The sequence below is a fragment of the Alligator mississippiensis genome, chromosome 1 (genome assembly GCF_030867095.1).
Source record: "Alligator mississippiensis isolate rAllMis1 chromosome 1, rAllMis1, whole genome shotgun sequence".
NCBI classification, from domain to species: Eukaryota; Metazoa; Chordata; order Crocodylia; family Alligatoridae; genus Alligator; species Alligator mississippiensis.
Genome location: NC_081824.1, coordinates 212,490,303 through 212,516,911, shown reverse-complemented (window position 1 = coordinate 212,516,911; position 26,609 = coordinate 212,490,303). Strand labels below are relative to the sequence as shown.

The 26,609-nt window shown below is 43.2% G+C and overlaps 2 protein-coding genes across 2 annotated transcripts in view; one reads left to right on the top strand and one right to left on the bottom strand.

Moving 5' to 3' along the window:
• Window positions 1–6,117, bottom strand: part of COMMD1 (copper metabolism domain containing 1) — a 179,892-nt gene extending 173,775 nt beyond the window's left edge. Inside the window, exon 1 of the mRNA XM_014595054.3 lies at window positions 5,903–6,117. Coding sequence (XP_014450540.1) covers window positions 5,903–6,088 — 186 coding nt within the window. The 5' untranslated portion in view covers window positions 6,089–6,117. The remainder of the gene's footprint in view (window positions 1–5,902) is intronic.
• Window positions 6,118–11,231: 5,114 nt separating this feature from the next.
• Window positions 11,232–20,975, top strand: CCT4 (chaperonin containing TCP1 subunit 4). The gene is made up of 14 exons (XM_006262145.4): window positions 11,232–11,474; window positions 11,974–12,026; window positions 12,346–12,435; window positions 13,273–13,381; window positions 15,055–15,197; window positions 16,249–16,370; window positions 16,473–16,605; window positions 17,006–17,145; window positions 17,497–17,593; window positions 17,950–18,060; window positions 18,392–18,522; window positions 18,646–18,880; window positions 20,292–20,405; window positions 20,735–20,975. The coding sequence occupies exons 1-14, from the start codon at window positions 11,354–11,356 to the stop codon at window positions 20,747–20,749; spliced, it is 1,614 nt and encodes a 537-aa protein (XP_006262207.1). The 5' UTR covers window positions 11,232–11,353; the 3' UTR covers window positions 20,750–20,975.
• The last annotated feature ends 5,634 nt before the right edge of the window (window positions 20,976–26,609 follow it).

The following is a 26,609-nucleotide window of genomic DNA, read 5'->3' as shown; positions in this document are numbered from 1 at the left end:
CTACATTAGCTAGCAACTGTGTATTGAGCTGGTCCCTGAGTGAATCATGACTGATTGGTAACTGATAACACAGTAGCTTAGCAGCCAGGCCTGCAGTAGTTCCCGCGCGCCCCCCCCCCCTCCCCCCCCAGCCAAGATGGGGTGTAGGGCCCCAGAACCCCCCTGCACCTTTCTCCTCGACAGCTAGCAGGCTTTGTGGCCACAGCAGGGACCACCATCCCTGCAGCTTTCACCCTGCTATGCCTTAACACACACAGTGTCACCCATGTCACAAGTTTTGCTTGTCGGGTTAGTCAGCTTGAGGTGCAGTTCCCCCCAAACCCCTGCGCTTATCTCCTTGAAATTTGGCAGACTTCGTGGCTGCAGCAGGGGCCACCACCACTGCAGTTTTCAGCCCCCTGACCCTTAACACACACAGGGTCATCTGTGTCACAAGTTTTGCTTGTCAGCAGCTTGAGGTACACTTCCCCCCAAACCCCTGCACCGATCTTCTTGAAACTTGGCAGGCTTTGTGGCCTCACCAGGGGTTACCACCCCTGCAGTTTTCACTGCCCCCGCCCCCCCCCATGGTGTAACATATAGATGTGACATGAGTTTTGCTTTCAAGAATTTGGGGTGCAGTTCTCCCCAACCCCTGTACCGATCTTCTTGAAACTTGGCAGGCTTTGTGGCCTCACCAGGGGCCACCACGCCCGCAGTTTTCACCCCCCTGTATTGTAACACATAGACGTGACACAAGTTTTGCTTTCAAGAATTTGGGGTGCAGCTCCCCCCAAAACCCTGCACTGATCTTCTTGAAACTTGGCAGGCTTCATACTTAGCAGAGGCTATCACCCCTGCAAATGTCATCCAAATCAGACAAAAACCAACAAAGTTATAGATATTTAATTGATTTCCCATTATACCCTATGGGTATATGAAGCTCTGAACCGCTTCAGAAAGCCTAACGAAGCCGGCGCTTTGATCCAGACATGCTGCTTTGGACGCCAAAGTGTCTGAAGCTTCTCCGGATCTGAAGCACAGTCCGAAGCCTCGCACAGCCCTACCACAAAACAATTTCTACTTGTAAATAAATGTAAAGACATATGGAGGATCTTTAACCCCACAGGAAGAGACTGCACCAGTTTCCCAAATTGTGGGGCACACCCCTTTGAGGGAGCACAAAAGGGTAAGTGGGCAGACAGTAGTGCAGTCAACAACAAATCATCATCACATGTGAGAATCATGTACATTTGGTAGCTGAAGTTGAGGCAGGTGTGCAGAAGTGGCCAACTATACTCTAGAAGTTTATGCCTCAACTATGCTTTTTTCTCATTCCCTCAGAATTCTTATTCAAAAATTGATTGTGTGTTCACTGGCAGGATTTCTATGACTAAATTTACTAACTGCACCTTTGAAGCCATCAGTATTTCAGATCATGGTCCTCTGAAATACGTGTTTACTTTATGACAGATCAACAATGATAGGAAAACTTGGAGGACGAATAGAAATTGAATACAAAAAACTACAATGAGCAAACAAAGAAAATGTAAATATATGAAGAACAATCTATCCAAGATATCATCCTTAATATTATGGAAAGATATGATGAAAGAACTTATCAGAGACAAATTCATTTAAATAACTAATTATATTGATAATGAAACCTTAAAACAACTGAAAGACATGTACAACCTAAAAAGAGAGAGGAACTCCATAAAATATCCCAGAAAAAGCCAGTGAATTATACTAATTAAAATTAGGTTGATAGAAAAAGCTGAAGTAGGAAGGGCGGGGGAGGGGGGGGTGTGGAAGAAAAACAGACTAGGGCTACTAGAAGATATTTCTATGCAAAAAGCAGAGTAAAACAGATGGAGAACTGGCTGGGCTTCTTAAAAACCAAAGACAAAAGGAAATAATTAATAAACCTGCAGCAAACAGATGTTCTAATGTTGATAATTCAAGGCCCCAGGTCAGATCCAGCACTTGGTACCATGTCATCTGGTCCACAGGACTCATGAAAGGGCTGGGAATTTGTGGGCATTAGTTCTCACAGTTCCATGAGCCAGGGTGGTTTAATGCCACTATCAGATAGGTAGCATGGTAACTCTGCACTGGGGACAGCCACACAATGCAGAGGACATCACCTGCTCCAGTCATGCGGATTGCAGTAGCCAGCTGCTTTTGCACCCCTTTGAGAAAGACAGTGCCTGGGGCTGCTGCCATGGCTGCACCTCCTCCCAGCTCAGTTATGTTGGCTACCATCACTGAATTTCAGGGTACAGAAATCCCAGTTGGGAACCCATTTTGGCAACATCAGGATGAGTGACAGCAGCATTAATGTTTGACAGCACCCTGAGCCACCACAATGGCTCAGGCACATGTGCCAGTTACTGCTGCTTCCCTTGCCACTGGAAGTGGGTCCACATCCAGCTGTGAGGAGTAGGCATGGGAAGCACAGGGATGACAAGTATGTTTCACACATCTGGTGTGGATGATCACAGTTTGCACTTAAAATGTCTATATTATCTTGTTCTTGAGATTCTTAAAATAAGTCTCTCTCAATATTACGCAATAATATAATTATAGAAACATATCAGAAACCCAGATTTATATATAAACCTGTATGTTTGTGTGTTTGAGTACGCTATAAGGAGGGGAAGGATTGTGGGTTAGGCTACATGGGGGGCAAGGAGAAAGGGATTTGGTGGTAGGGGTCTGCTACAGACCCCCACATCAAGGGGAAGAAAGAGATTCGGGGCTCCTGAGGCAACTCTCGGAGACCATAAAAGCTAAGGAGGCGGTAGTCATGGGGGACCTAAACTACCTGGACATCTGCTGGGAGTCGCAGACAGCAAAGTCCCACTGCTCATGAAGGTTTCTAACCTGTGTACAGGACCTCCACCTGACACAGGAGGTACACGGTCCCACTAGGGGGAATGCCATACTGGATCTGGTATTGGCAACGGGGGATGACATGGTAGTGGACCTCCAGATCGGTAGTCATCTGGGGGACAGTGATCACCTAATAATAGAATTCAACATAAGACGTCGAGTGGGTAAGGTAACTAGTAGGGTGAAAGTGCTAGACTTTAGGAAAGCTGATCTCAATGAACTCAGGCGATTAGTCAAGGACGCACTGCAGTGTAGGAGTTTTGAAGGGATGGGAGCCCAAGAAGGGTGGCTGTGCCTTAAGGAAACGATCCTTCGGGCACAAAGCAAGACGATACCCGAGTGAGGCAAAAGAGGGAAAGGGGCCAGGAGGCTTCCCTGGCTAACCAGAGAAATCCAGGGCAGCCTAAGGGCCAAAAGGGGAGCACATGAAAAGTGGAAACGGGGAGAGGTCACCAAAGACTAATATACCTCCTCTGCTCGTGCTTGTAGGGAGGCAGTTAGACGGGCCAAAGCTACCATGGAGCTGAGGATGGCAACCAAAGTAAAAGACAACAAGAAATTGTTTTTTAGATATATAGGGAGTAAAAGGAAGGCCCAGGGAGGAATAGGACCCCTGCTAAATAGGCAGAAACAATTGGTGACGGACAGGGGGGACAAGGCTGAACTCCTCAACGAGTTCTTTGCCTCAGTGTTCCTAAGTGAGGGACACGACAAGTCTCTCACTGGGGTTGTAGAGAGGCAGCAGCAAGGCGCCAGACTTCCATGCGTAGACCCTGAGATGGTGCAGAGTCACTTGGAAGAACTGGATGCCTTTAAGTCGGCAGGCCTGGATGAGCTCCATCCGAGGGTACTGAAGGCACTGGCCGACATCACTGCAGAGCCACTGGCGGGAATATTCAAACGCTTGTGGCACACGGGCCAAGTCCCGGAGGACTGGAAAAGGGCCAACGTGGTCCCTATTTTCAAAAAGGGGAGGAAGGAGGACCCGGACAACTATAGACCAGTCAGTCTCACCTCCATCCTTGGTAAAGTCTTTGAAAAAATTATCAAGGCTCACATTTGTGAGAGCCCGGCAGGACAAATTATGCTGAGGGGAAACCAGCACGGGTTTGTGGCAGGCAGATCGTGCCTGACCAATCTAGTCTCTTTCTATGACCAGGTTACAAAACGCCTGGACACAGGAGGAGGGGTAGATGTCGTATACTTAGACTTCAGGAAGGCCTTCGATACAGTATCCCACCCCATACTGGTTAACAAGTTAAGAGGCTGTGACGTGGATGACTACACAGTCCGGTGGGTGGCGAATTGGCTGGAGGGCCGCACCCAAAGAGTCGTGGTGGATGGGTCGGTCTCGACCTGGAAGGGTATGGGCAGTGGGGTCCCGCAGGGCTCGGTCCTTGGACCGATACTCTTTAATGTCTTCATCAGTAACTTGGACGAGGGAGTCAAATGTACTCTGTCCAAGTTTGCAGATGACACAAAGCTATGGGGAGAAGTGGACACGCCGGAGGGCAGGGAAGAGCTGCAGGCAGACCTGGATAGGTTGGACAAGTGGGCAGAAAACAACAGAATGCAGTTCAACAAGGAGAAATGCAAAGTGCTGCACCTAGGGAGGAAAAATGTCCAGCACACCTACAGCCTAGGGAATGACCTGCTGGGTGGCATGGAAGTGGAAAGGGATCTTGGAGTCCTAGCGGACTCCAAGATGAACATGAGCCGGCAGTGTGATGAAGCCATCAGAAAAGCCAATGGCACTTTATCGTGCATCAGCAGATGCATGACGAATAGGTCCAAGGAGGTGATACTTCCCCTCTATCGGGCGCTGGTCAGACCGCAGTTGGAGTACTGCGTGCAATTCTGGGCGCCACACTTCAAGAAGGATGCGGATAACCTGGAGAGGGTCCAGAGAAGGGCCACTCGTATGGCTAAGGGCCTGCAGACCAAGCCCTACGAGGAGAGACTAGAGAACCTGGACCTTTTCAGCCTCCGCAAGAGAAGGTTGAGAGGTGACCTTGTGGCTGCCTATAAGTTCATCACGGGGGCACAGAAGGGAATTGGTGAGTATTTATTCACCAAGGTGCCCCCAGGGGTTACAAGAAACAATGGCCACAAGCTAGCAGAGAGCAGATTTAGACTGGACATTAGGAAGAACTTCTTCACCATTCGAGTGGCCAAGGTCTGGAACGGGCTCCCAAGGGAGGTGGTGCTCTCCCCTACCCTGGAGGTCTTCAAGAGGAGGTTAGATGAGCATCTAGCTGGGGTCGTCTAGACCCAGCACTCTTTCCTGCTTATGCAGGGGGTCGGACTCGATGATCTATTGAGGTCCCTTCCGACCCTAACATCTATGAATCTATGAATAACAGCGTTTGTGTGTTTGAGTACACTATAATCTGTGGGTCACAAGAATATATGAAAGGGTTGTGAACAAACATTAAAAGTGGATTCTCCTTTAATGGAGAAAAACGTGGGAAATGGCGGCTTTTCCCTTGTAGATGGGCAAAGTGCCAGCCTGAGAGGGGCTGCTTGGGGGCTGGTGGCAGCAGGTCAGGAGTGAAGGACACTGGGTTGGGACTGGCCATGGATGTTTACAAATGGGTCCTGGTACAAAAAAGGTTGAGAACCGCTGTGCTAAAACATGCACACACACACACATTATATATATATGGGCGTGCCTTACACACAGGTTTATATACCTGTGTGTATACATACACAGAGACAGACAAGATTCTTCCGTTAAACGCAGTATCTTTTAATAAACCAACTAAACAGTTGGAAAAATTCTTCTTCGCAAGCTTTCAGCACAAACACCCCTGGTCAGGCATTGGGAGATGTCCGTATTAAAACACAAAACAAACAGCTTTGTCTGCTGCGTATGTCCTTAGATCAACGCGGCTACAACCAACAGCACAGGCACGCACGCACACGCAGACACCCCCGATGACGGCGTACACACGTGCATACACACGCACACAGCCGTGCGGCACAGGGGCTGCCCAGGGGCCGGGGGCGGGGACAGCCGCGGCCCTACCTTGAGCGCGGCCGTGAGCTTGGCCAGCAGCGCGCGGAACTCCTCGGGCGCCGCTTCGGGGTAGAGCTGGCCGCGCAGCAGCTCCTCGGTGATGCCGGCGGTGCCGTAGTACGTGGCCTGCGCGATGCCGCTCAGGAGCCCGCTCAGGGGCTTGGAGCCCTCGGACGGCACCGGCTCCGCCGCCATGTTGGGAAGGTGGTGGCCCCGCGCCCTGCCGGACTACAAGTACGGTGGCCGCGCAGGGAAAAGCTGAGCCAGGCCGCGCGCCCCCTCCCGGTGCCCTCCCTGCCGGGCCCTACGCTTTCTGCACGGATGTACATATATGTGTATATATGTACGTGTGTGTATATATATATATATATATTTGTGTATCGTGTGTATATATATAAGGTGTGTGTTTGTGTCTGTGTGTGTGTATGTATATATATATGTGTGTGTGTGTGTGTGTGTATATGGCATGTATATGTGTGTAGACTCTCTCTCTCTCTCTAGGGTTAGTCAGCTAGATACCTTCCACAGTGCTCTTTGCCTGTAATCTCCCTGCCTTTACCAGAGTTGGGTGAAACAGGATGAACTTGTTATCACCAGAGCCAAAGGAAGACCTAATATTTAAATCCCAACAACACAAGTTAAAAATAATTTAAAAAAGAAACAACATGGATAAAGGAATCGTTATTCTAACAGTATATAATAACATATATGCAAAAGGTACTCCCTCCCTCTCTGTTTCTTGGAGAACAGAGCAAATATTTCCTTTGCACAACACAACAGCTTCAGGATGCCTCACTATACTGCCGGCTGTTATCTTTCCAGACCTTCCTTCAGCAGCTTCCCACTAAGCAGAATGTCCCCATCCTGTGAATCTGAGGGATTCGGAGTTTATCTTGTTGTCCCAGTTTCTCTTGTCCACTACCTGACTTCCTAGCAGTGGGTTCTAAATACAGCTTCATACTTGGGCTCAGTGCAAAACACACCTTACATTGACTGAGTTTTATTTCCATCTGCCAGAACCTGATGATTTCCATTCAGGGAGTGTTAGAGACTCCCCACACTGCCACCCTCTAGTTATAAAAGTTACTAGAACATGTATCTCGCTGATATTTCATCTCTTCAATTTTATTATTTATTCCAATGACAGATGTTTCCAGTTGAGTTACATTTATTACCAAGAATTTCCCTTCTCTGGTACACTACAAAACACCCAGAGTTTATATCCAGTTTGGTTTTGGTTTTACTTACTCAAATCAGTATCATCATCTTACATTTATGACCATATTTACGGTTTTAAACCAGAAAAAAAATACAGCTAACTGAGCTCTAGTATTTGTTTGGAATGGGATCATTAAAAATAAGTGCATCTTCACAGTTGGCCTAGATAAAATGACCTTCTCATTTCTAGTTGGGTTGCTAGCCAGTGCAATTAAAGCAACACATTAAACGTAGGGGATTGTGAGGATAAGCATCCAGTTATCCCTCATTTGTGTCCTCCAATTTATTGACAGAGGATTATTTTCTATAATTAGGGATCAGCAAATAATTCACTATGAATAATTTATTAGATTAATTTCTAATTTTTTTCAGTTCTGAGAAGTGTTTTTGATACTCTCTAGTTCACTTGTTAGTCAATACAGCTTTGGTGAATACTTTTTATTTTCTGCAATTTAGGTTATTGTTTTTGAGTATTCACGATTAAAGCTGTTTTGATTGAACATGTGGGTCAAGTGCGCTATTCCAATTTCTTGATTGGCTAACCATAAATCTTAGGCTGAGTTCAAAACTCAGTAGTTCCACAGTATTTTCTATTTACTTCAAATCTGCTGTTTGCTCAAACCCTCCTGCCTGTACCTTTTCCATTAGAATATTTTGTGTCTCCTTAAATTTTATCCCAAGTAGTCCCAGAAGAGTTGTGAACACCGGCAAATCAAGTAACAATTTTTTTCAAATTGATATTTCAGGAAATTATTGAGCCATATGATCAGCATCTATAATCCTTTTGGGTCAATATTAGCCAACTTAGGCATTGCAGGGGTGACCAAGATCCAACCTTCAAAGCTGTGTCATCTCATTAACAGGGCTCCCCACAGGTCTGGAAATTTGGTGTCAGAGAAGTGGTACTGGGAAGATGACTTAGTGCTTCACTGGTGGGAAGGTGATTTATTTCCTTTAAGCTTCAGATGTCCTGCAACAGGCCTATGGCTCCACAATACCCATTGTAAGCATTGAATTCAATATACCCCGCAAATTAATATGTCAGTTTCCTGATGCATGGCTTTGGGATGATAACTCCAGGAATCATACTAGCATAGCTTTTAGCAGCAAATCCTTTTGGGATTTGGGGTGTGGTACAGGTCTGAGTTTAAAATTGCCAAATTAGAGACAGGAATTATATGATGGTTTGGAATATATAGTTCTCTAAACTTGAGAGGTAAAACCTTGCAGGCTGATGCATCTTATCAGCCTCTAAGGGAAAAAAGTTGGATATCCAGATAGCTTTTTCAGAGAAGCAAAATCTTGTCTCCTGTGCCTACTCACTAAAGGTCTCGTATCACTTTTTGTAAACAGAGGAGTTTATTCCAGTGTATTAGAAAATTTTTCATATGTTCCTCCATTTTTAGAATACACATACATGGATCTCTGGTTACAATGGCAGGTAGTTTTAAAAGCACAGAAGCAACAGGAATTACTATATACAAAAGGATCACTGCCTCCTGCTGAAAACTCACAGAAAGGACTCTGGAAGAAAACATCCAGGAGTTCTTCAGCGAGTTCCTTTCCAGTCCTTCTATAAGGTGCTTGGGATTTGCCCTGCCTCCATGAAAAGAGCTGCAGGGCCAATCCCAAAACCTTACAGAAATCCAAAGAGACCAGATCCACATAGATAGTAGCATAGGGATGAAGCCAACCAGGTAAGATGCTTCTGCTATCCCCATTTCACACTTTTCTACCTTCACCATCAGTCCAGCCTCTTTTAGGCACTCAAGTATCCTCTGCGCACAGGTTACATGTTATTCCCAAATTTGGCCAAAAACTTGGAGACAACTCAGTCCTATAAGCCAGGGGTGCTCAATCAAAACACCCCAACATTTACCTAAGCTGCATGCTCAAAACTTGTTATTTCCACCTGACACAGCACAGAGATCACTGCTCCAGTTTCTGATGGGTAAACAGAGGGGCTGAGATAGGAAGCCAAGCCCCAGCTGCCAAGGCCCCATTTCAAACCATGAGATTGTAGCGTCCTTCTTGCCTAAGGAAAAGATAATGAAACCATGTGGTGCTGGTCTTTTGCCTACAGGCAAACATACCTCTGACCCAGCCTCGGGGGACTGAGTGGAAGTCATGCCCCCCCAGCCTAGGCCTTACTTCAAACAAAAAGCCTTTAATATCCCTGTCACCTACAGAAGTCAACACCACAGCATGACAGCACATTGCAGGGTCCCAGCCCTGCCCAAGAGGAGGCATTGCTTCTCAATTTCAGCTGCAGAGGAGGGGAAATTTAGAAAAGCTGTTTGGTGGTACGAGATGATTCCCAGAAGGTAAACAGGCAGATAATACATGGGGGTAGCACATAAGTACAACTTCAAAAAGCAACTCTTTGCTAACGCATGTCGCAGAACCCAGCATCCAGCAGGTAGCCTTGTTTGACTTTCCTTGTTGGTAGACCATGCTTCCTTTGACATTAGATGGATTCTAATTTGACACTCTCTTGAAGACTGGATGGAGAACCGACTTCAAACACCCTCATACGTCATAGGTTAGAATTCGGTTTCTGAGTATTTAAATTTCCAATACAAACTATGATTTCTTGAGAAGCCTTACTGACCTGGATTAGGTCAGCAAGAAGTGCTGAAACAGAGGCTTTTGTATCTGCATAAAACAGTGAATTCATATGCGAGATAGTCTGGGCTGTGCTGTAAGTAAGGGGTTACAGGTTCTATGCCCAGCTCTAGCACTGGCCATTTCACAAGCTTGAGAGAATCACTGCCTCCCTCTGTGCCTCTGCTTCTCCACCTATCCTGTGTCCACCTTAACCTCCTCCTGGCTTTAGCCAAACCTGCCATTTATCAAATCAAGAAGGGAGTTTTGGCAGGGGAGAACCCAGGTGCCTGTGTGGCTGTTTCCTCTCTGCAAATCTCTGAGCACTTTCACTAGTTGGCATCCACAGGCTCCTTGGACTCTTTTAAGGGGCAGAGGGTGCTGACTGCTGTGCTCTGTTCAGTGTCCCCCATGCGCCCCCTTCTCCCAAACACTCAGGATTAACCTCTGACCCACAGTCCTGTACCTGTTCTCTCATTTATTGTCTCCACGACTCAATTATTATGCATTCAGTGGCCTCCCTGAGGGAAGCTTATAGTTTTCTAAGCGAACTTAGGCCCACTGACTTCTACTTCTATAATAAACAGGCCTGCATCCATCTTGTCTGCTAAAATTGTAAGATGGTAGTTATATCTATATCTCTATGCAGAAACCCTTGCTTTTCTCAGGTTCAGCATTCGTGGTTTCAAATATTCGCAAATGCCGAACCCGCATCTTAAATACACTTAAAGGAGGAGCTCTGCACTTGCCACCACTGTGCTCCTCCTGCCACACTCCCACTGTCACCAGCGCAGCCGTGTCCCCGCCCCCAGCGGCACTGCATTCATGAACGCAGACGGCATTCATGAACGAAGTGCCTTATTAACAGATTTTGGCATTCGTGGGGGATACGAGAACGTATCCCCAGTGAATGGCGAGGGTCTCTTGTATACAAATAAAAGGAAGAGCTAAGTTTTTCACATCCCCAAAGTGCAGACTTTAAGAACAATGCCAAACATCATGCAAGCTGGTAATATTGCAGATACTTCTTTCCCTTCTTGCCATGTGCTTGATTGAGGATTCAGAAATGATTTGGCCGGTTTGGCCTGGAATAGAAACACATTTTCCAAACCCCCCCACAAAAAAAAAACAAACACCCCAACAAACCAAAAAACAACTTTCAAACTCAGTTCAGACTCCCTGAGCGTGACTCGGGTCTGACATACCCTGCATCAATGATGGAGGGTATGTCACACCCAACACCTCAAAACTTTGACTTTTACGTACACTATAGGTTGTATAAAGGTTGAAATCAGCAAACGGTCATTATCGTGCGGCGGGGAACAACCACCCCACCCCACGAGCCCCTCGGCGCCAACACACCCGAGACTGCTCTAGGGCTTACAGTCCAGGCAGCCGGGGCCTCCGGCAGCAGATAGGCGTCTATCGCATTCGCCCAACCCCGTTCGCGCCTCCCTGCAGGCGCGCGCGAGGGCAGCTTGGGTGACGTCACGCTGCGCACCGGCCCCTACGCAAGGCCCTTCCTCCTGGTGCCGCTGCTGGTGCCTGCGGCGGCGGCGCCTTCTGGAAGGTTCGGGGCGGGCGCGGAGAGAGCCGAGGGAATCCGCTGCCATCCGAGGCCGGGCGCACGGGGCCGCCATGCCGGACAACTCGGGGGTCAAGACGTACGGTGGGGCCGGAGCGGGCCGCTCCAGGGGCGCCTACCAGGACCGGGACAAGCCCGCACAGATCCGCTTCAGCAACATCGCCGCGGGCAAAGGTGCGGCCAGGCCCGGCCGGGGGCGGGATGGACCCCCGCGCCCTGCCTCACTCGTGGGGGCGGCCCCCTTCCCTCACCGCCTCCAGGCTTTGCCTCCCCCGGGGGGGCTGGGTGCTGCTGGTGCGGTGCTGGTGCCCACGTCCATTCATTGTATTTAGGCAGGTGTGTGGGGTGACCTGCTGCTAATTAAATCGGGAGGTGTTTGGGTTGTTTTTATAATCGGCTCTGGGTGTTAGAAGCAGCCCTGGGGTGTTGGTGTTTTTCCAGACTTTTTGCAGGTCACGGTAATGAGGCTGCTTTTAGACCGTACCCACGCACTGAAGTGATTTTGGCTCAGGCCTTTAGGTAGAGCTGGGCAGTTGTCAGCCTGTCTTCTGTGCAGACCTGCTGCCTGTGGCTAGGGTGGCACAGGTCCTGTAAGTGTGCTGGCCGCCCCAGTTAGACATGTAAATCTGCATGTGCCCAACTGTTGGGTAAAAGTGTCTTTGTCTTCTTTCAGCTGTTGCCGATGCAATTAGAACAAGCCTGGGGCCAAAAGGAATGGATAAAATGGTAAGCCTGGAGCTTAGTATCTTAATTGTTTTCAAAGTCTAGTCAGTGTGTTTAAGCATGTTTCAGGTATGTGTTTTAATCAAATAAGTATCTTTTGTTTGTTTGTTGGTATTTGTTAATCATCAAGATAACTTATAAGCAGGTGAGCCTGGCTGGTAGTTATTGGAATAAAGGGAATATCTTGAAACCTAATGATGGTCATAAGTGATTTTTTTTTTCTTTAAAGTGGAGAGCATGTTATGGGGCTCTTGGGGTTGATTTAGTGTTAAATACATGCAACTAAAAGACATTAAAGTACATATCTTTAATTTTTCTCTAGATTCAGGATGCTAAAGGGGATGTGACAATTACCAATGATGGTGCCACTATTTTGAAGCAAATGCAGGTCCTGCACCCTGCAGCCAAAATGGTAAGTAATGCTTAGTTTCTTCCTCTAAACACCGTTTCCCAACCTGGATAGTAAAATGGCCTACGGCAGGGGTTCTCAAACTGTGATATTGTGACCCCGAGTGCTGGATGGCAGAGGACAAGGAGCTTGTAAGCAGCAGCTGCTGTTGCCATCCACCACACCGTGCTGCTTCCTTATGTCACCGCGCGTACCCCCTGGGAAGTTTGCAGCCCTGTTTTAAGTTGCTTACTAGCCCCAGTTTGAGAACCCCTGGTCTAAGGGGACAACAGGTTAATTTAGTTTAATCATGAAGCTGAGATGATTGTAGTTTTAGAAAGCTGCAGGGCACCCAACATAGAGTACATGAGCAAGATACAGTAGCCAGGAAGCTAAAACAAAAGGATCTTCTGTACTTTCTGAGAATATTGGCCCATGCAGCATGTAGTCACACCTGGAAATGGGATATATCCATGCCTTGGAGGAAGGCAGAATCCCCTAAAACAGATGCACACAGGTGTGTATTTGGAGGAAAATCTTTCATTATTCCTACAGCCACTTGCCTGCAGGAGCGATGATGAATGAGGAAGATGGACTGAAGTGTAACTATACCCTTTGTAACCAGAGGAAAATATATATAAACAAATTGTGCATTAGAAACAGCTACCTATATTTGAAGTCCCAAAACAAGTTAAATAATGGGACCAATCTCTGATGTTTAAAGTTAGTAAGTTTAACTGCCCTTTAGGTATGATGCTCACTGGAGTTTTGAATATTCTCCTGTTTCATCCACTGCCACTGTATATAAAAGTAAGTTGATTCCAGTAGACTTAACATGATTTATTTTTTATTGTCATTTAGTTGGTAGAGCTGTCCAAAGCACAAGATATTGAAGCTGGTGATGGCACCACATCTGTTGTTGTCATTGCTGGAGCTCTCTTGGATGCCTGTTCTAGACTTCTCCAGAAAGGTACATTATTTCAAGTAAAAGGAAATCTAACTGAATTTAAATGAGGTATTTCAGATTGATAAGTCTTCACTAATAGTAGCTCTTAGGATAATTGTTTGCATTTTGGTGTTTGGTAGAGAATTAGCCAGAGCTTCAAGTTTTCCATTTCTGGAATAATATCCCCTTTCTAATGGCAGTCTTGTAGCATTTATCTTTATTGTTGAGTTGATGTTTCCAGTATCAGCAATTAAACACAGCCATTAAAGTGTCTAGACATGTTGCAGGGGTTTAGGTTGTAGCCGTGTTGGTCTAAGGACATAGGCAGACAAGGTTCCTTGGGTGAATTTGATATCTTTTATTAGACCAACCCAAATAGTTGGAGAATATTTATTAAGCAAGCTTTTGGGTTCAAAAACATGTTGATAATATGTAACTAGATAAAACTTGAATAGATAATATATTTATTTCCAGACCTATTGTGATAAGAGGCATAGCAAAATTAAAGAAAACAAACAGATTAATATTTGTAAGAGACTTGGAACATGGAAAGTAGTATATTTGTCTGTGGGTACTGGTGATTCTGCTATCTAGTGAAGCTGCTAGCAGCAACCAAATAGTGTGAGAGCCAGCGGGATTTGTGTTGGAAAAACTGCTAGTGTCAAAACAATAAAAAATGAAAACAACAAAAAATATTGTCTAAAATGAGGAATTGGTTTTACTCTGGATGAAATGTATTATTGCAGTGCCTCACTAAAGTTGATTCTGTTCAGCTGAGTCTGGTAGGAGTATCACAACAGTACCTTATGCATACAGAAAGAAGCTCACCAGTGCTCGTGCTGCATAGTGGAATGATCTGCACTGTTAATTGCATCTTTAAATGGAACTGTGTGATCATCGCACACTCTTGAGTTGACAGATTTTCTTTTTATAATACTAATGTATGGTAGGACAGGTCTGATTTGTCAGACATGTGAAGGGAACTGTGGTAACTTCTGAGAAATAAGGATGGCTTTGTAAAAAACACTGGACTTGGGTTTGGATTCAAGTCCCCCACTCTACCATATGCTTTCCATGACTGTAGATAAATCACTTGTTTTCTTTGTGCCACAGCTTGGTGTTGTAAAAGAAATGACAATGATTTCCTACCATACAAGGGCTTTAAGGATAAGCTCTTTAATTATTGTGAAGCGTTGGGATACCTTAATAATTAGAAGGCAACGTAAATCTCTAATTAGGTTCAGTATACCAAAAGCACATCAATGTATGTATTGATACATACATTCATGACTGAATATCATGACTATATAGCTATTTATGTTAAACTTGTAAATCTATTATTGTACTAAGCAAGCTCAACAGTGGTTTTTCTTAAGTACAGATTTCCAGTCTCTAACAAGATATATAACCTTATTGGAATGCTTGTATGCAGGCTTCAGATACTACAGGCAATGCATTATATTAGTCCATGAGAACAAGCAGGCAAATCTGAAAGTTGTCATTGATGAAGCTGAGCTTATCACCAGAAACAGAAATTTACTGGTAAAATATAAATTCATGTTATTGTTATTCTAAGAGTCAGATTTTTAAAGAGGCACTGGTACTGTAGCAACCCAACCTTTAAACTTTCAGGAGTCAAGGTGGAAAGTAATGCAAACAGTTAATCTGAAAATTTTTGACTATCTCTTTTCTAATAGGAATTCACCCTACCACCATTTCAGAATCATTCCAGAAGGCTTTAGATAAGGGTGTTGAAGTCTTGACCAACATGGCACATCCCGTTGAACTGAGTGACAGAGAAACTTTGCTAAATAGTGCAACTACTTCACTGAACTCAAAGGTAAGAACTGAGTGATAGATGAATATTTAGCCTAATTTCTGAGTTAAATTAAAATGTGTTTATAGGGGGATGTTTATACTTTGTATATTTTTACCTTTTTAGAGTGCTCAGGAACAGGGCTTTTTCTTATATTTTGGGTCTAGCAAAATGATTCTGTATGTGTTGCCGTAATACAAACATTTTTAGTTCAGTCAGCCAACATATGCATAAATTGAATTCAGACTTCTTCCATTATTTCCATGAAACTTGTTGGACTGATTTTCTTCCACTGCCTCCATATTTACTGTTCTCTTAGTAAGTATTTTTGATGTCTTACATATTGCAAATGAGATTACTTGGGACATAAGTAATTATAGGAACTTTGTGCACTGTTTGGACGGTGACTTTTCATGAAGCTGTAGTTGATTGGTGTTAACTTGCACAATCAACAATATCTGAAATTTTTACATAATTTTAGGTGCTACCTGAAACATTGTTGAACCTGGAAATAACATGGAAGTTCCCTTCAACTGCTTTACTTTGAATATTTGACAAAGTGTTCCCTAAATCAGTTCTATTATTCACGCAGAGACAGTTTTTCTCATAAAGGTGCCATTGTAGAATTCTTTAATGTTATTCCTTAAATGACTAGATTTCAAGTTTACTCTCCTTTTAAGCATAACAGATACAAAGACACCTCTTTTAAATAGTTTTATATTGGATATTTGAGTCAAAATATTTGTTTTGAACAATGTTCTATCTGTATCTGAACAACATTGTTTTTAAATGTTTATCTGTGTACCATAGCTATACTGTCTACAAATTGTTTTTCTTCTTTGCATTTATTTTGACAACTCTACACCAAGTTGTTTCCTTGAAAGGGAAAAAAAATAAAAAAATCACAGTGTATTTTTAAAATGGGGTGTTCATGAGTACAGAAAAGAGAGCAAAAACCTGTGAATTTGTTTACTACGTAATCTTAATTGTGTTCACTCGGCTAGATTGAAGAATCATGTTCCCTACCTACCACAGTAAAGTTTTTGGTTTTTTTCCTTTTATTGAATCTCTGTAGGTTGTCTCTCAGTACTCTAGTCTGTTGTCTCCAATGAGTGTGGATGCAGTGATGAAAGTGATTGACCCATCTACAGCTACTGGTGTTGATCTTAGAGACATTAAAATGGTTAAAAAGCTTGGGTAAGGAATAATTTATGGTTCGTGGTTCTGTCAATAAACTGCCTAACTCCTTATAATCTGCTTCCCTAAAATGTTAATTCAATCCAACTCCTTTATTTCTAGTGGAACAATTGATGATTGTGAATTGGTTGAAGGACTAGTCCTCACTCAGAAGGTGGCGAATACTGGTGTAACTAGAGTGGAAAAAGCAAAGATTGGTCTCATTCAGTTTTGCCTGTCGGCTCCAAAGACAGATGTGAGTTTGTCTGGTTCTGCTGAAATTGATCCTTATCATAGCACGTGGGGATTTAGATGTGTAATTTGCTCCTAGATAAAATATACTTCCTAAATCTTTGCCCTGCTGTAATTTCTTTGTCCCACAATTAATTCAATGGTTTTAATTTAGCTTAAATAGTCCTTTTGTGTATTGTAGTTGACATTTTTGAAAAGAAAAGCCATGTTTTGTTACCAGATAAGTATCAAAAATACTTCTTCTTTCTAAGAGGTAATTTTCCTGATTTAATTTGTTCAATTTGTGTGCTTTTAGATGGCAACTCTGCAGAAATAGGAAAACATTACCTGTTTAGAAACTTGTACTTAAATTCAGCTGGACTTCAGCAGCCTTACAGAAGACAAATATTTTTCTGTTTTAATAGATGGACAACCAGATTGTTGTTTCTGACTATGCTCAGATGGACCGAGTATTGCGTGAAGAGAGAGCTTACATTCTCAGTTTAGTTAAACAAATTAAGAAGGCTGGATGCAATGTGTTGCTGATTCAGAAATCTATTTTGCGGTATGTTAACTACTGGACTGTTCTTATTGGAGTAAAGTCTCTGTACTGAGAGAAGATAAAGTATAATGGTTGGTATTCTTTCAACAACTGGCTGTTTTTGAGCCACTGTGCTTTCAGAAGAAACAGATGTTTTCTATAAGGATCATCACATCTCAAAAATTTAACACACTTTCCACTTTTTGGATTTTTAGTCAATTTTTTTCTAAGCCTGAACTGATGTTTCAGTAGATTTGTCTTTGAACCTATAGGTACACATCCTAATGATAATTAAAGCAATAGCTTGCTACCAGCATTAAGCTTTATAATGTTATGAATTGACCCTGGGTTTTTATTTATTTATTTTTATTTTAGAGATGCTCTTAGTGACCTTGCTCTGCACTTCCTAAACAAGATGAAGATCATGGTGGTTAAAGATATTGAAAGGGAAGACATTGAGTTTATATGTAAGGTAAGAAAATGGGAAATGTGCTTGAGGAGTTTCCAGAGTCCAGCTTCCTGTATACTGTTACATTCTACGTACACTATTTAATTGACTTGAAGCTTTTGAAATGTAGACTAAAGTATGCTGAAGAAACAGACAAGAGTACTGTCAAGGATATCCTTTTATTTTTGGCCTTTTTTTTTTTTTTTTTTTTTTTTTTTTTTTTTTTTTTTTTTTGAGGGGAAGAAAAAGCAAAAATATTGGGCTTCTCTAAAAAAGCAAACAGTTAAACCATCTCTAATCTACATTCAGTATTTCTTGATTAAGACAATTTCGCTGAGTTGTGTAATGCTTAATTTATGGGTTTAACTCTGTTTCTGTAGACAATTGGAACCAAGCCAGTCGCTCATATTGACCAGTTTGCTCCTGACATGCTCGGATCTGCAGAGCTGGCAGAAGAGGTCAACCTGAATGGCTCTGGGAAGCTAATAAAGGTAACTAGAAATAGAGTAACTTTTTCATTATTGCAAGATTGAAATGTCACTTTAAAAGGAGATATCCTGATACTTCTTGGTTCTAGGAAATAATACTTAATTCTACTAAAAAGTTGTAACTTGGGTTTCAGTACTGGGCAATATTTTTTTTTTTTTTCGTTACTAATTCAAGAAAACCTTAATGGACTGGTTTAATGAGGCTTGGTCATTTGTCAAGGAACCAAATATAAGGTCTGCCACTTCAAATCTGTACAGCTTGTTCCCTGTTAATGAGTAATATCACAGGCTTAATATTCATTTTTAGTCCAACTATGCTACTTTGGTATTGCAGATTACGGGGTGTGCAAGCCCTGCAAAAACTGTAACAATTGTGGTACGTGGATCCAACAAATTAGTGATGGAAGAAGCTGAACGTTCAATTCATGATGCACTGTGTGTCATACGCTGCTTGGTGAAGAAAAGGTAACACCTGAGCCTTCTGTTTTTGTACTGGTCTATGTACAGCAGTATACTGTAGTCCCTTAAATATACAAAGCTTTTACTTCAGAAACTTATGATATTTAAAATTTTGCTTTTGTTTCTTAGAGCCTTGATTGCAGGTGGTGGTGCACCAGAGATAGAGTTGGCCTTGCGCTTGAATGAATATTCTCGCACCTTGAGTGGTATGGACTCCTACTGTGTCCGTGCATTTGGAGATGCACTGGAAGTCATTCCATCTACGCTAGCTGAAAATGCAGGCCTTAATCCTATTTCTACTGTAACAGAGCTGAGAAATAGACATGCTCAAGGGGAGAAAACAGCGGGCATTAATGTCAGAAAGGTAAAAAAGAATAGGCTCTTTAGAGGCATAATGCTTGATAATAAAGATATGAACAAAGGCATCCAGATTTTAGTCCCAAACAATTGTGTGTATATTTTTTGGGTCAGATACTTGTTGGGGGGTTTTTCACTATTTTTAACTTCTATGGTGATCTCAGTGCCTTTTAACAACTTATACAAAAGTTGGTACTATGACTTCTCAGCTCTGCATATAATTTCAGCAGATTTGAGCATTTTCATGTTCAAAACCTCAGAAAAATCAAGAATTTTAAAAAAGCTTGATTGTGGGAATCTTAACGCTTGTTATTTTGAATGTTCTATTAGAAATCAATGAAGTCTTTAAAAAAAATGCCTGTGTTGGACAGTTGGTTCATATGTATGTACAGGGGGAAGTCAAAATTTCCCTCAGCTCTTCCAAAGAATAAAACTGTTGTCACATTGGAGAAGATTAAACGGATTAGTTCCCCAACTGCCTGCCAAGAACAATGGTTTTTTTCATGTTCTTCCTGCAGGGGGGGCAGTGAAATTAAATGGCTTTCATGTAGGCAGGTGGCAAGCTGGGGTGGAGGGGAATATTTGGTTCTCCCAAAATAGAATCCTTCAGAATTTTCCCCATTAAAAAGTGAAGATTACTTTACCCTGATTCAAAATAAAATCTTTAAAACCTGTTTCTGTCCCACAAACAAATTCTATTTTCTACTCCACTAATAATAATTTGCTCGGCAGTGCTAGCATTAGACGGCTTGGCTTGTGGTGGAAGTAGTAATATTTTCAAGTTGCCAGTGAAATGTCAATGTCATCTTCGTAGCCATGAAAACCATAGAATTCCATTATTTTAGAATAAAAATGTAGATTGTTGTACACCAAATAGAGCAGGGGTGGGCAAAATGTGGCCCATGGGGCCACTACAAAATTTAGAAAATTAATATTTATCTGCCCCTGGCTGCCTTTCATGCGGCCCTCAGTAGCTTGCCAAAATTCAGTAAGCAGCCCTCCGCCTGAAATAATTGCCCGCCGCTGGAATAGAGCCAACCAGGGGAAATATCTGCTCACTTAGATTATGTGAATTGGCAACACTGACTTCTTTTCCATCAGTTTGGAGTAGCTAGCTTCTTGCCTGGGCACTGAATCTGGGAGCATAGCTGTGGGTGGATACAGCTGCATCTGTATCCATTTTCTCCCTGGCTTAGTTGGTTTTGGATGGATTTCTCAAATACTGCTGGAAGAAAAATCTCTGTACAACAGAATCCTTACTGGGAAACAAATGGTACACAAACTGCTTCCACAATACGCTAATGAATGTTTTTCTTTGAATAATATACTCACCAAGGGACTACTAGGGATAATATAAAAGTAAATGTTTCAAAACAAGTCTGCATTGTACAATCTGAGGATGAAATTTTGGTTTGCAGGGTGGAATTTCCAACATCCTGGAGGAGTTGGTTGTCCAGCCTTTGCTTGTCTCTGTCAGTGCTTTGGCACTTGCTACAGAAACTGTCCGCAGCATTCTTAAGATTGATGATGTGGTAAGGTATTTTTCTTCTATGTGCATGTTCTACTTCAAGTGTGATGGTACTATGAAAAAACCGTATAGTCTGTATAATGGGTTAACCTAAAAATTCTGCTACTTACTACTGGGCTTCAAGATACTTTTGTGAGAGAACAGCAGCACACTAATTCTGGGAACGTTATAAAAGTGCACTTGAGTAATTGCAGCCAAATACTGGAAAGCAACAAGTTTGTTTTAAAAAATAAAGTACTAAATAGATTATGTGAAGTGGGGTGTTTAAAATAATGAGGGGTAGGGGTTCCGTGCCCTGCCTACAGCGTGTCTGACTTCTAATTCTTTTTGCAGGTGAACACTCGGTAAGACAACTGCAGAAAACAGTGGTATTGCCCGGGGTATCTTGCCATAGTTCAGAACATGGTTTCTTCATGAGATCTCTGCATCGGACATCTAGCTAATGCCTACTTACATCTATGTACTTTTATCAATTTAATTTAATAAAATCTGTGGTTTCAAAAAGCAAATTCTGTTTGTAAAAGAAAAGATGGTATTCTACACCTGGAGGTCTGCATTAAAAAATTCAACCATTCTGCTTTTGTAGTGTATATGCTTTTTTTGCAGTGCCCAGTCCTGGTTGGATAGAAGTCTCTGTCATTAGCTTTTACAGTCATTTGTAGTAATATCATTATGAAATGTTTGCTTCAATAATGGCCTAGCTCAGAGGTCCTTGCTCAGAGTTGTTCCTTCCAGGTTTCTGAAATAGAGAATTGCTCTAATGGGTTTTGGAACAGGACTCAGCAGGAATAGGATTCAGTCTTGCCTTGTAAATTCAAATGCATTTATTTCTTGTACCATTCTAATATAGACACTGAAGGAAGGAGAGAGAGAAGGCTTTCATCAGCTCTTCAATACACTCTTGTACATCAGCCAGCTAAGACAGTTGGCTAACTAGTGCATGTAGTTTCCTACATGAAGTGGAACAATACTTGGGACTTTAGGTCTTTATTCTAATAGTTGGTCACTAAATGCAGCAATATGTAGGTTGAGGATGATGCTGATGTAATTTTAGTCCAGCCTGAATTTTCATGTAATTACCTTCCATCTAGACTTCAGTGATTGGACCTTATGGAAATAAACTGAAAACACACAAGTCCCATGCAGATTAGACGAGATTTTGAGCAATACAGGTTTTTTACTTTTAACCCTATGATATGCTTACCACGTACCTGTAGATCACCTACAGACTCCTTGGTTTCTGAAATATGCCATTTATTGACTATTATTGAAGAAATAGTAAAGACAGTGTAATGCATGTAAAAGACCTTCTTTAATAGCATAAACTGCAGTAATTAATATTACAACTTAGTGGACTTAATGAGGGGTAGAAAGATGCTTCTAGCTCATGGTACTGTTTTATTGGTGACTTGTAAAAAAAAAAAAACAGGTGTACAATTGGAATTCAGTTTGCACTACTCATTTGATTGTCATTTTGTATTGTAGCAGTGGCCAGCCTTTTTGACAGGTGTGCTGCAAATTAGCTCTACATCCTCCCCAAGTGCTACTAATCCCCTTTCCCTGCCTGATCCACTGTTCTGCTTTCTGTTCCCAGCCCTGTACTCCCCATCTGATCTGCTGTTCTACTTTTGTTTCCTTCCTTGCAGTCTCTGTTGTATCTGCTGCTGTGCTGCCTGACCCTTCCCCTTCCTATACAGGTTGGCCACCCCTGCTCTAACACTTCATTTAGCAACTCTACTAGGAGGTGGTAGTATACAAGGGCAGGGAGGGTGCTAAAGCAGCAGTGGGTTTTAATATATTAATTTCATTCCACCAATGTTGAAAACCTCTCTCATTATCAGTGATAATGCTTTTTTATTCTCTATCCCACTGTTGATCAGCTGTTGGGGAACTCCCCCCTTCGCTCATCAGTCAGCTGCCAGAGCATCCCCACCCCTGCTTAATGACCAGCCAGGGGACTCCCTGCTTCTGGACAGGCTACCAGAGGTGGTATACCAACCAAAAAATGTTGAAAACCCCTGCTATAGGTATCATTATGAAGGACCCTATAGGCTACTTCTTGGGTATCTTGGATTCTGAATATGGCTACAGCATGCAACATAAAAGGGAGGGAAAACTATAGGAGAATATACCCATTTTTGTAAATAAACTCCTTCCAAGGTCTCCAGCCCCTCACACTAGATCTAGCCACAGAGCGACCCCATATGCTGGCAGAGCTGTTAAAGGCCACAACTCTTTACCTGTTCCTGTTAGAAGTTCCTGCCCTTTTTCTCATCCTTTCTGGTTCTTTAGGCATTCAAGAGAGGGACTCACTTGTAAGAATGACAGGGATAAAGAATCATAAGTACCATTTAATGCTTCAAACATACTGAACAGTCCATCAAAAGTAACAAGCAAATCTTTCCCTATTAAAATCCTTACAAATATTCTTCACCTAATTTACCATGCGAGAGATCTCGAGCATTTTGGACCTTGATAGCCATCCTTGTAGAGAAAGAACTGGGAAGTCAGATTGTTTTGCTGTATGTTATGGCTATGTAAGCATAGGTGTCTACATTATTCTTGTGTTGATAAAGGACAGTGTAATTTCTTAGTAAGATCAAATAGTTGAGAGTCAATCCATTAAATCTTAACTGGCTGCAAGTCCCTTGTAATGAAAGTTGCACTCCATTAGAATCTGTACCATACCCACTTGTAAAATATACCCATTCACTTTTAGTAAAAGCTTTTTCTGCTTTTTAATAGAGCAAGATAAATTTATTTTCTAAATAAGTTTAATTGTCCATCAATAAAATCTGCTTGGTGAAAATAGCATCATTTTTTAGCTAGCACATTATCTGAGAGTTTAATATGTTTTTAAAAGAGAGAGTTGTTTAAATGTCACCAAAACATGTATATCTGACTTCAGTGCAACAATATTTGCTTTATTGATGTAGGAAAATATTCACCCTTCAAAACACCAAAAAATTGCATCATGGACCTCAGCTGCTAAAGATGTAGTATTACCTAAAGTACAAAACAACTGAGCCAGGGGCAGATTCAGGGGGCCTAAAGTAGCGCAGTTGCACTTGCTTTGATTTCTGGTCCACCCGAAGTTTAAACCAACTGCCTAGCAATAGCAGCAGCATTTCAACTCTGGCCACAGCAAGGGGTAAACTGATTAATAGTTCCTTAACATCTACCTGCTTTCTTATAAAGTCTTCATTCACACAGATAAGGGGTTCCCAACCCCCAGGCCACAGCCCAGTAGGTTTGGCTGCCAAACCTGAAGTCTGCAAGTGACCGGCATACTGCGGACCGTGGTCACTGCCAGTCCGTGGTTTGCTGGCCCACAGCTTAAAAAGGTTGGGAGCCCCTGCCACAGATTTTAACAACCCTCTCTTCTTTTTAACTCTCTTGCTGTTTCACTTGCCAAGTTATCCTTCCTTCCTGCCATTCTGCTGTCTGTCAGTGGCTTCACTGCCCTGCAGACTCTTAAAACCAGCTGAAAAACTTTAACTCAGGTGAACATTTCAAGGTTGGAAATAACTTCCAGTGAAGTACAAGATACCCTGTTACAGTGCTTAAAAAGGCTAGATTTTGTTTTATGAAAGTGAAAGATGTCCAGTGACTAATGAAACAATATTTTTTTTTTATTTTAGACTTTCTTTGCCTAGTTGGTTGTGTTTTTTCTACATGACTTAGATTAATGCACATTCTAATCATAGAGTCATAGAATCATGGAAAAGTAAGGCTGGGTCATCTAGTCCAGTGGTTCTCAAACTTGTTTGTATTGGGACCCATTTGTAAACATCAAGGACCATTCTTAACCTAGTGCCCTCACTCCGGCCCCGGTCCTGGACCCTGCCTCTAGTGTGTGGAGCAGGAAGTGTTTGGGGCATGAGTGGCCCCAAGCAGCCTTATGCAGGTTTGAACTCTGCCACCCTGCAAGGGAAAAGCCATGGTTTCCCAGTTTTCTCCACTGAAGAAGAACCCCATTTTTAAAGTTTGTTCACAGCCTTTTTGCATATTATTACAACACACTTTTGGATCATGACCTGGAGGTTGAGAAATGCTGCTCTAGTCCAGCCCCCCTGCCTGAGGCAGGATCATCCTATACAATCCACAATTTAAGTGCTATACAACATTACCATCAACCCTGACACAACGGGGGAACTGCGTCAGGTGATGTCCTGCTTCTATGAAATGTCATCAATCCATGCTCAGGAGATCCCGGACAGAGGGTCACAACCCTGCTACAGAGGAAGGCGAAACCTCACTACAGTCCGCACCAATTTGACTGGGATAAAATTCCTATCTGACCTAAGTGTGGCAATCGGGCTGACCCTGAGAAGAGAAAGACGACCCTTTAGCTAGGACCCTCTGTCTTTGGTCCCAGCAGGTATGTTGGCACATCCCAGTCAAAATCCCCAGTCTTGGCTGCTGCCAACACTCAGTGCCTCTGAGGAAGACATAAAGACACCCTGACACATGTAGCAGAAATAGTGCCGGGCTATGACATGCTAAGGCCCTAGGCTATCTATGTCCAATTTAAGAGGCCCTGGGCATACAATCTGTCACAACCCAAGGGTGTGATTTTTGTGTGTGCGCGCTTTGGCACTGCTGAATTATTTTCCCGCCATTTGAAGCTTTCTTTGCAGGGTGCATTTCTTCTTTGCAGCATAGAAATTCACGTTGCAAGGAGTTCCCGCCATTTGTATTTAAATTCGTGCCCCACTATTGGTTGTTTCTAAATTATTCCCATGTGGTGGCTAGCGATTGGCTTGCTGGCCGTATAAGAGGCTTGGGTGGTTTCTGCCAAGTTGGAGAACTTTGAGCATGTTGCAGAGTGCCTCTACGGAGATTTGACCTGCGGCTGGCTGATCGATAGACTGATCACCTATTGATTCTTCTCCCCGTTGCCGAATGATCCCTCGACGTACCCTTCCCTGCGCGCAAAAAGTTCCACGGAGCCTCGACAACTTCGCGTGAGTCAGAGTTTTGTCCAAGTCCTTAACATAGGGATTTAAGCGGAGCTTTACCTGGGAAACTGTCCGGCCTACACTGCGACCATCTATGGTGTAAGTAAACAATCTTGAATCAACCATTACGCGTCCGTGCCTAATTCTAGTGTGTCGCCTGCTTTCTCCAACCCATCGTGTCCGGGCTGCTGGCCACAGCCCATGGCGTGAAAAAAGGGCCCCGGATCGCTCCCGGCCCACACACAATCAAAATAATACACAAAAATGTATTTTCATGAAATTTTAAGATAAATTATCATTATTTCTGCACAAATTTATGAATCAACTTAAATAACTGGAACCATATATACATATATATGTATATTTTTGTGATATTAGAACAAAAATGTCCATTTTTTTTTCTTTAGAGGCCCCTCATATTGTGAGGCCCTAAGCTGTGGCTTAAGTAGTTTAAGCCTAAATCCAGCACTGAGCAGAAAGACAGGGGGATGAGACAGAAAAACCCCAAAAAACTGCATACCCATGGTAGAAAATAGGCATAGCTATGCCTACATCATCCCCAACCAGGGTGTTGAACACCTCCAGGGACCAAGAGCCCACAGCTCCCCTGGGCAGTCTATCCCCCTGCCTCTCTGCTCAAACGCTGGAGAAATCTTTCCAGATATCCCGTCTAAACTCATTTGGCTTCAGTTTCAAGTCCTCCTGCTTTAGGCAGCCCTTCAAAAGCATTGGAAGACTGCTCTCCCCTCCTTTCTGGAAGTGTCTTTTCTGCAACCTGCTGCATTTCTTTCAGCTTCAATCTTCACCTGAGTAACAGCTGAGGATTGAAGTCAGGGCTCAAGTCATAGATTGTAAGGGGCTGGAAGGGACCTCTGAAGATCACTGGGTCCAGCCCCCTGCATCAAGCCGGGAAGACATCTGGGGTCAGGTGACCCCAGCAAGGTGCCCTCCAGTCTCTTGAATATTTCCAGGGTGGGCAATCGCACCACCTCTGGAGGGAGCTTATTCCAGTGTGGAGACACTGACTGTGAAGAAATGTTTTCTAGTGTTGAGCCTGAAGTTTGTGTTTGTGACCATTACTCTTGGTTTTCCCCTCAGCTGCCCTGGAAGTCACCGAAGGGGAAGCTGGGGAGCTTATGGGGAATCTGAGGAGGCTGAGGCCCCCCCAGGAGACAAGAGCCCCCCCTGTAAGATTTGAAAAACATAACTTGGGGGCGGGGGTCTCCGATTGCACTAGGGCCGCGTGA

Excerpts from the sequence above, each read along its gene's own strand:
- CCT4 (XM_006262145.4), top strand. The coding sequence starts at position 11,354 with ATGCCGGACAACTCGGGGGTCAAGACGTACGGTGGGGCCGGAGCGGGC. Across the intron at positions 15,198-16,248 it reads CTACTTCACTGAACTCAAAG|GTTGTCTCTCAGTACTCTAG; the intron begins GTAAGAACTGAG and ends GAATCTCTGTAG. Across the intron at positions 16,606-17,005 it reads TGTCGGCTCCAAAGACAGAT|ATGGACAACCAGATTGTTGT; the intron begins GTGAGTTTGTCT and ends CTGTTTTAATAG.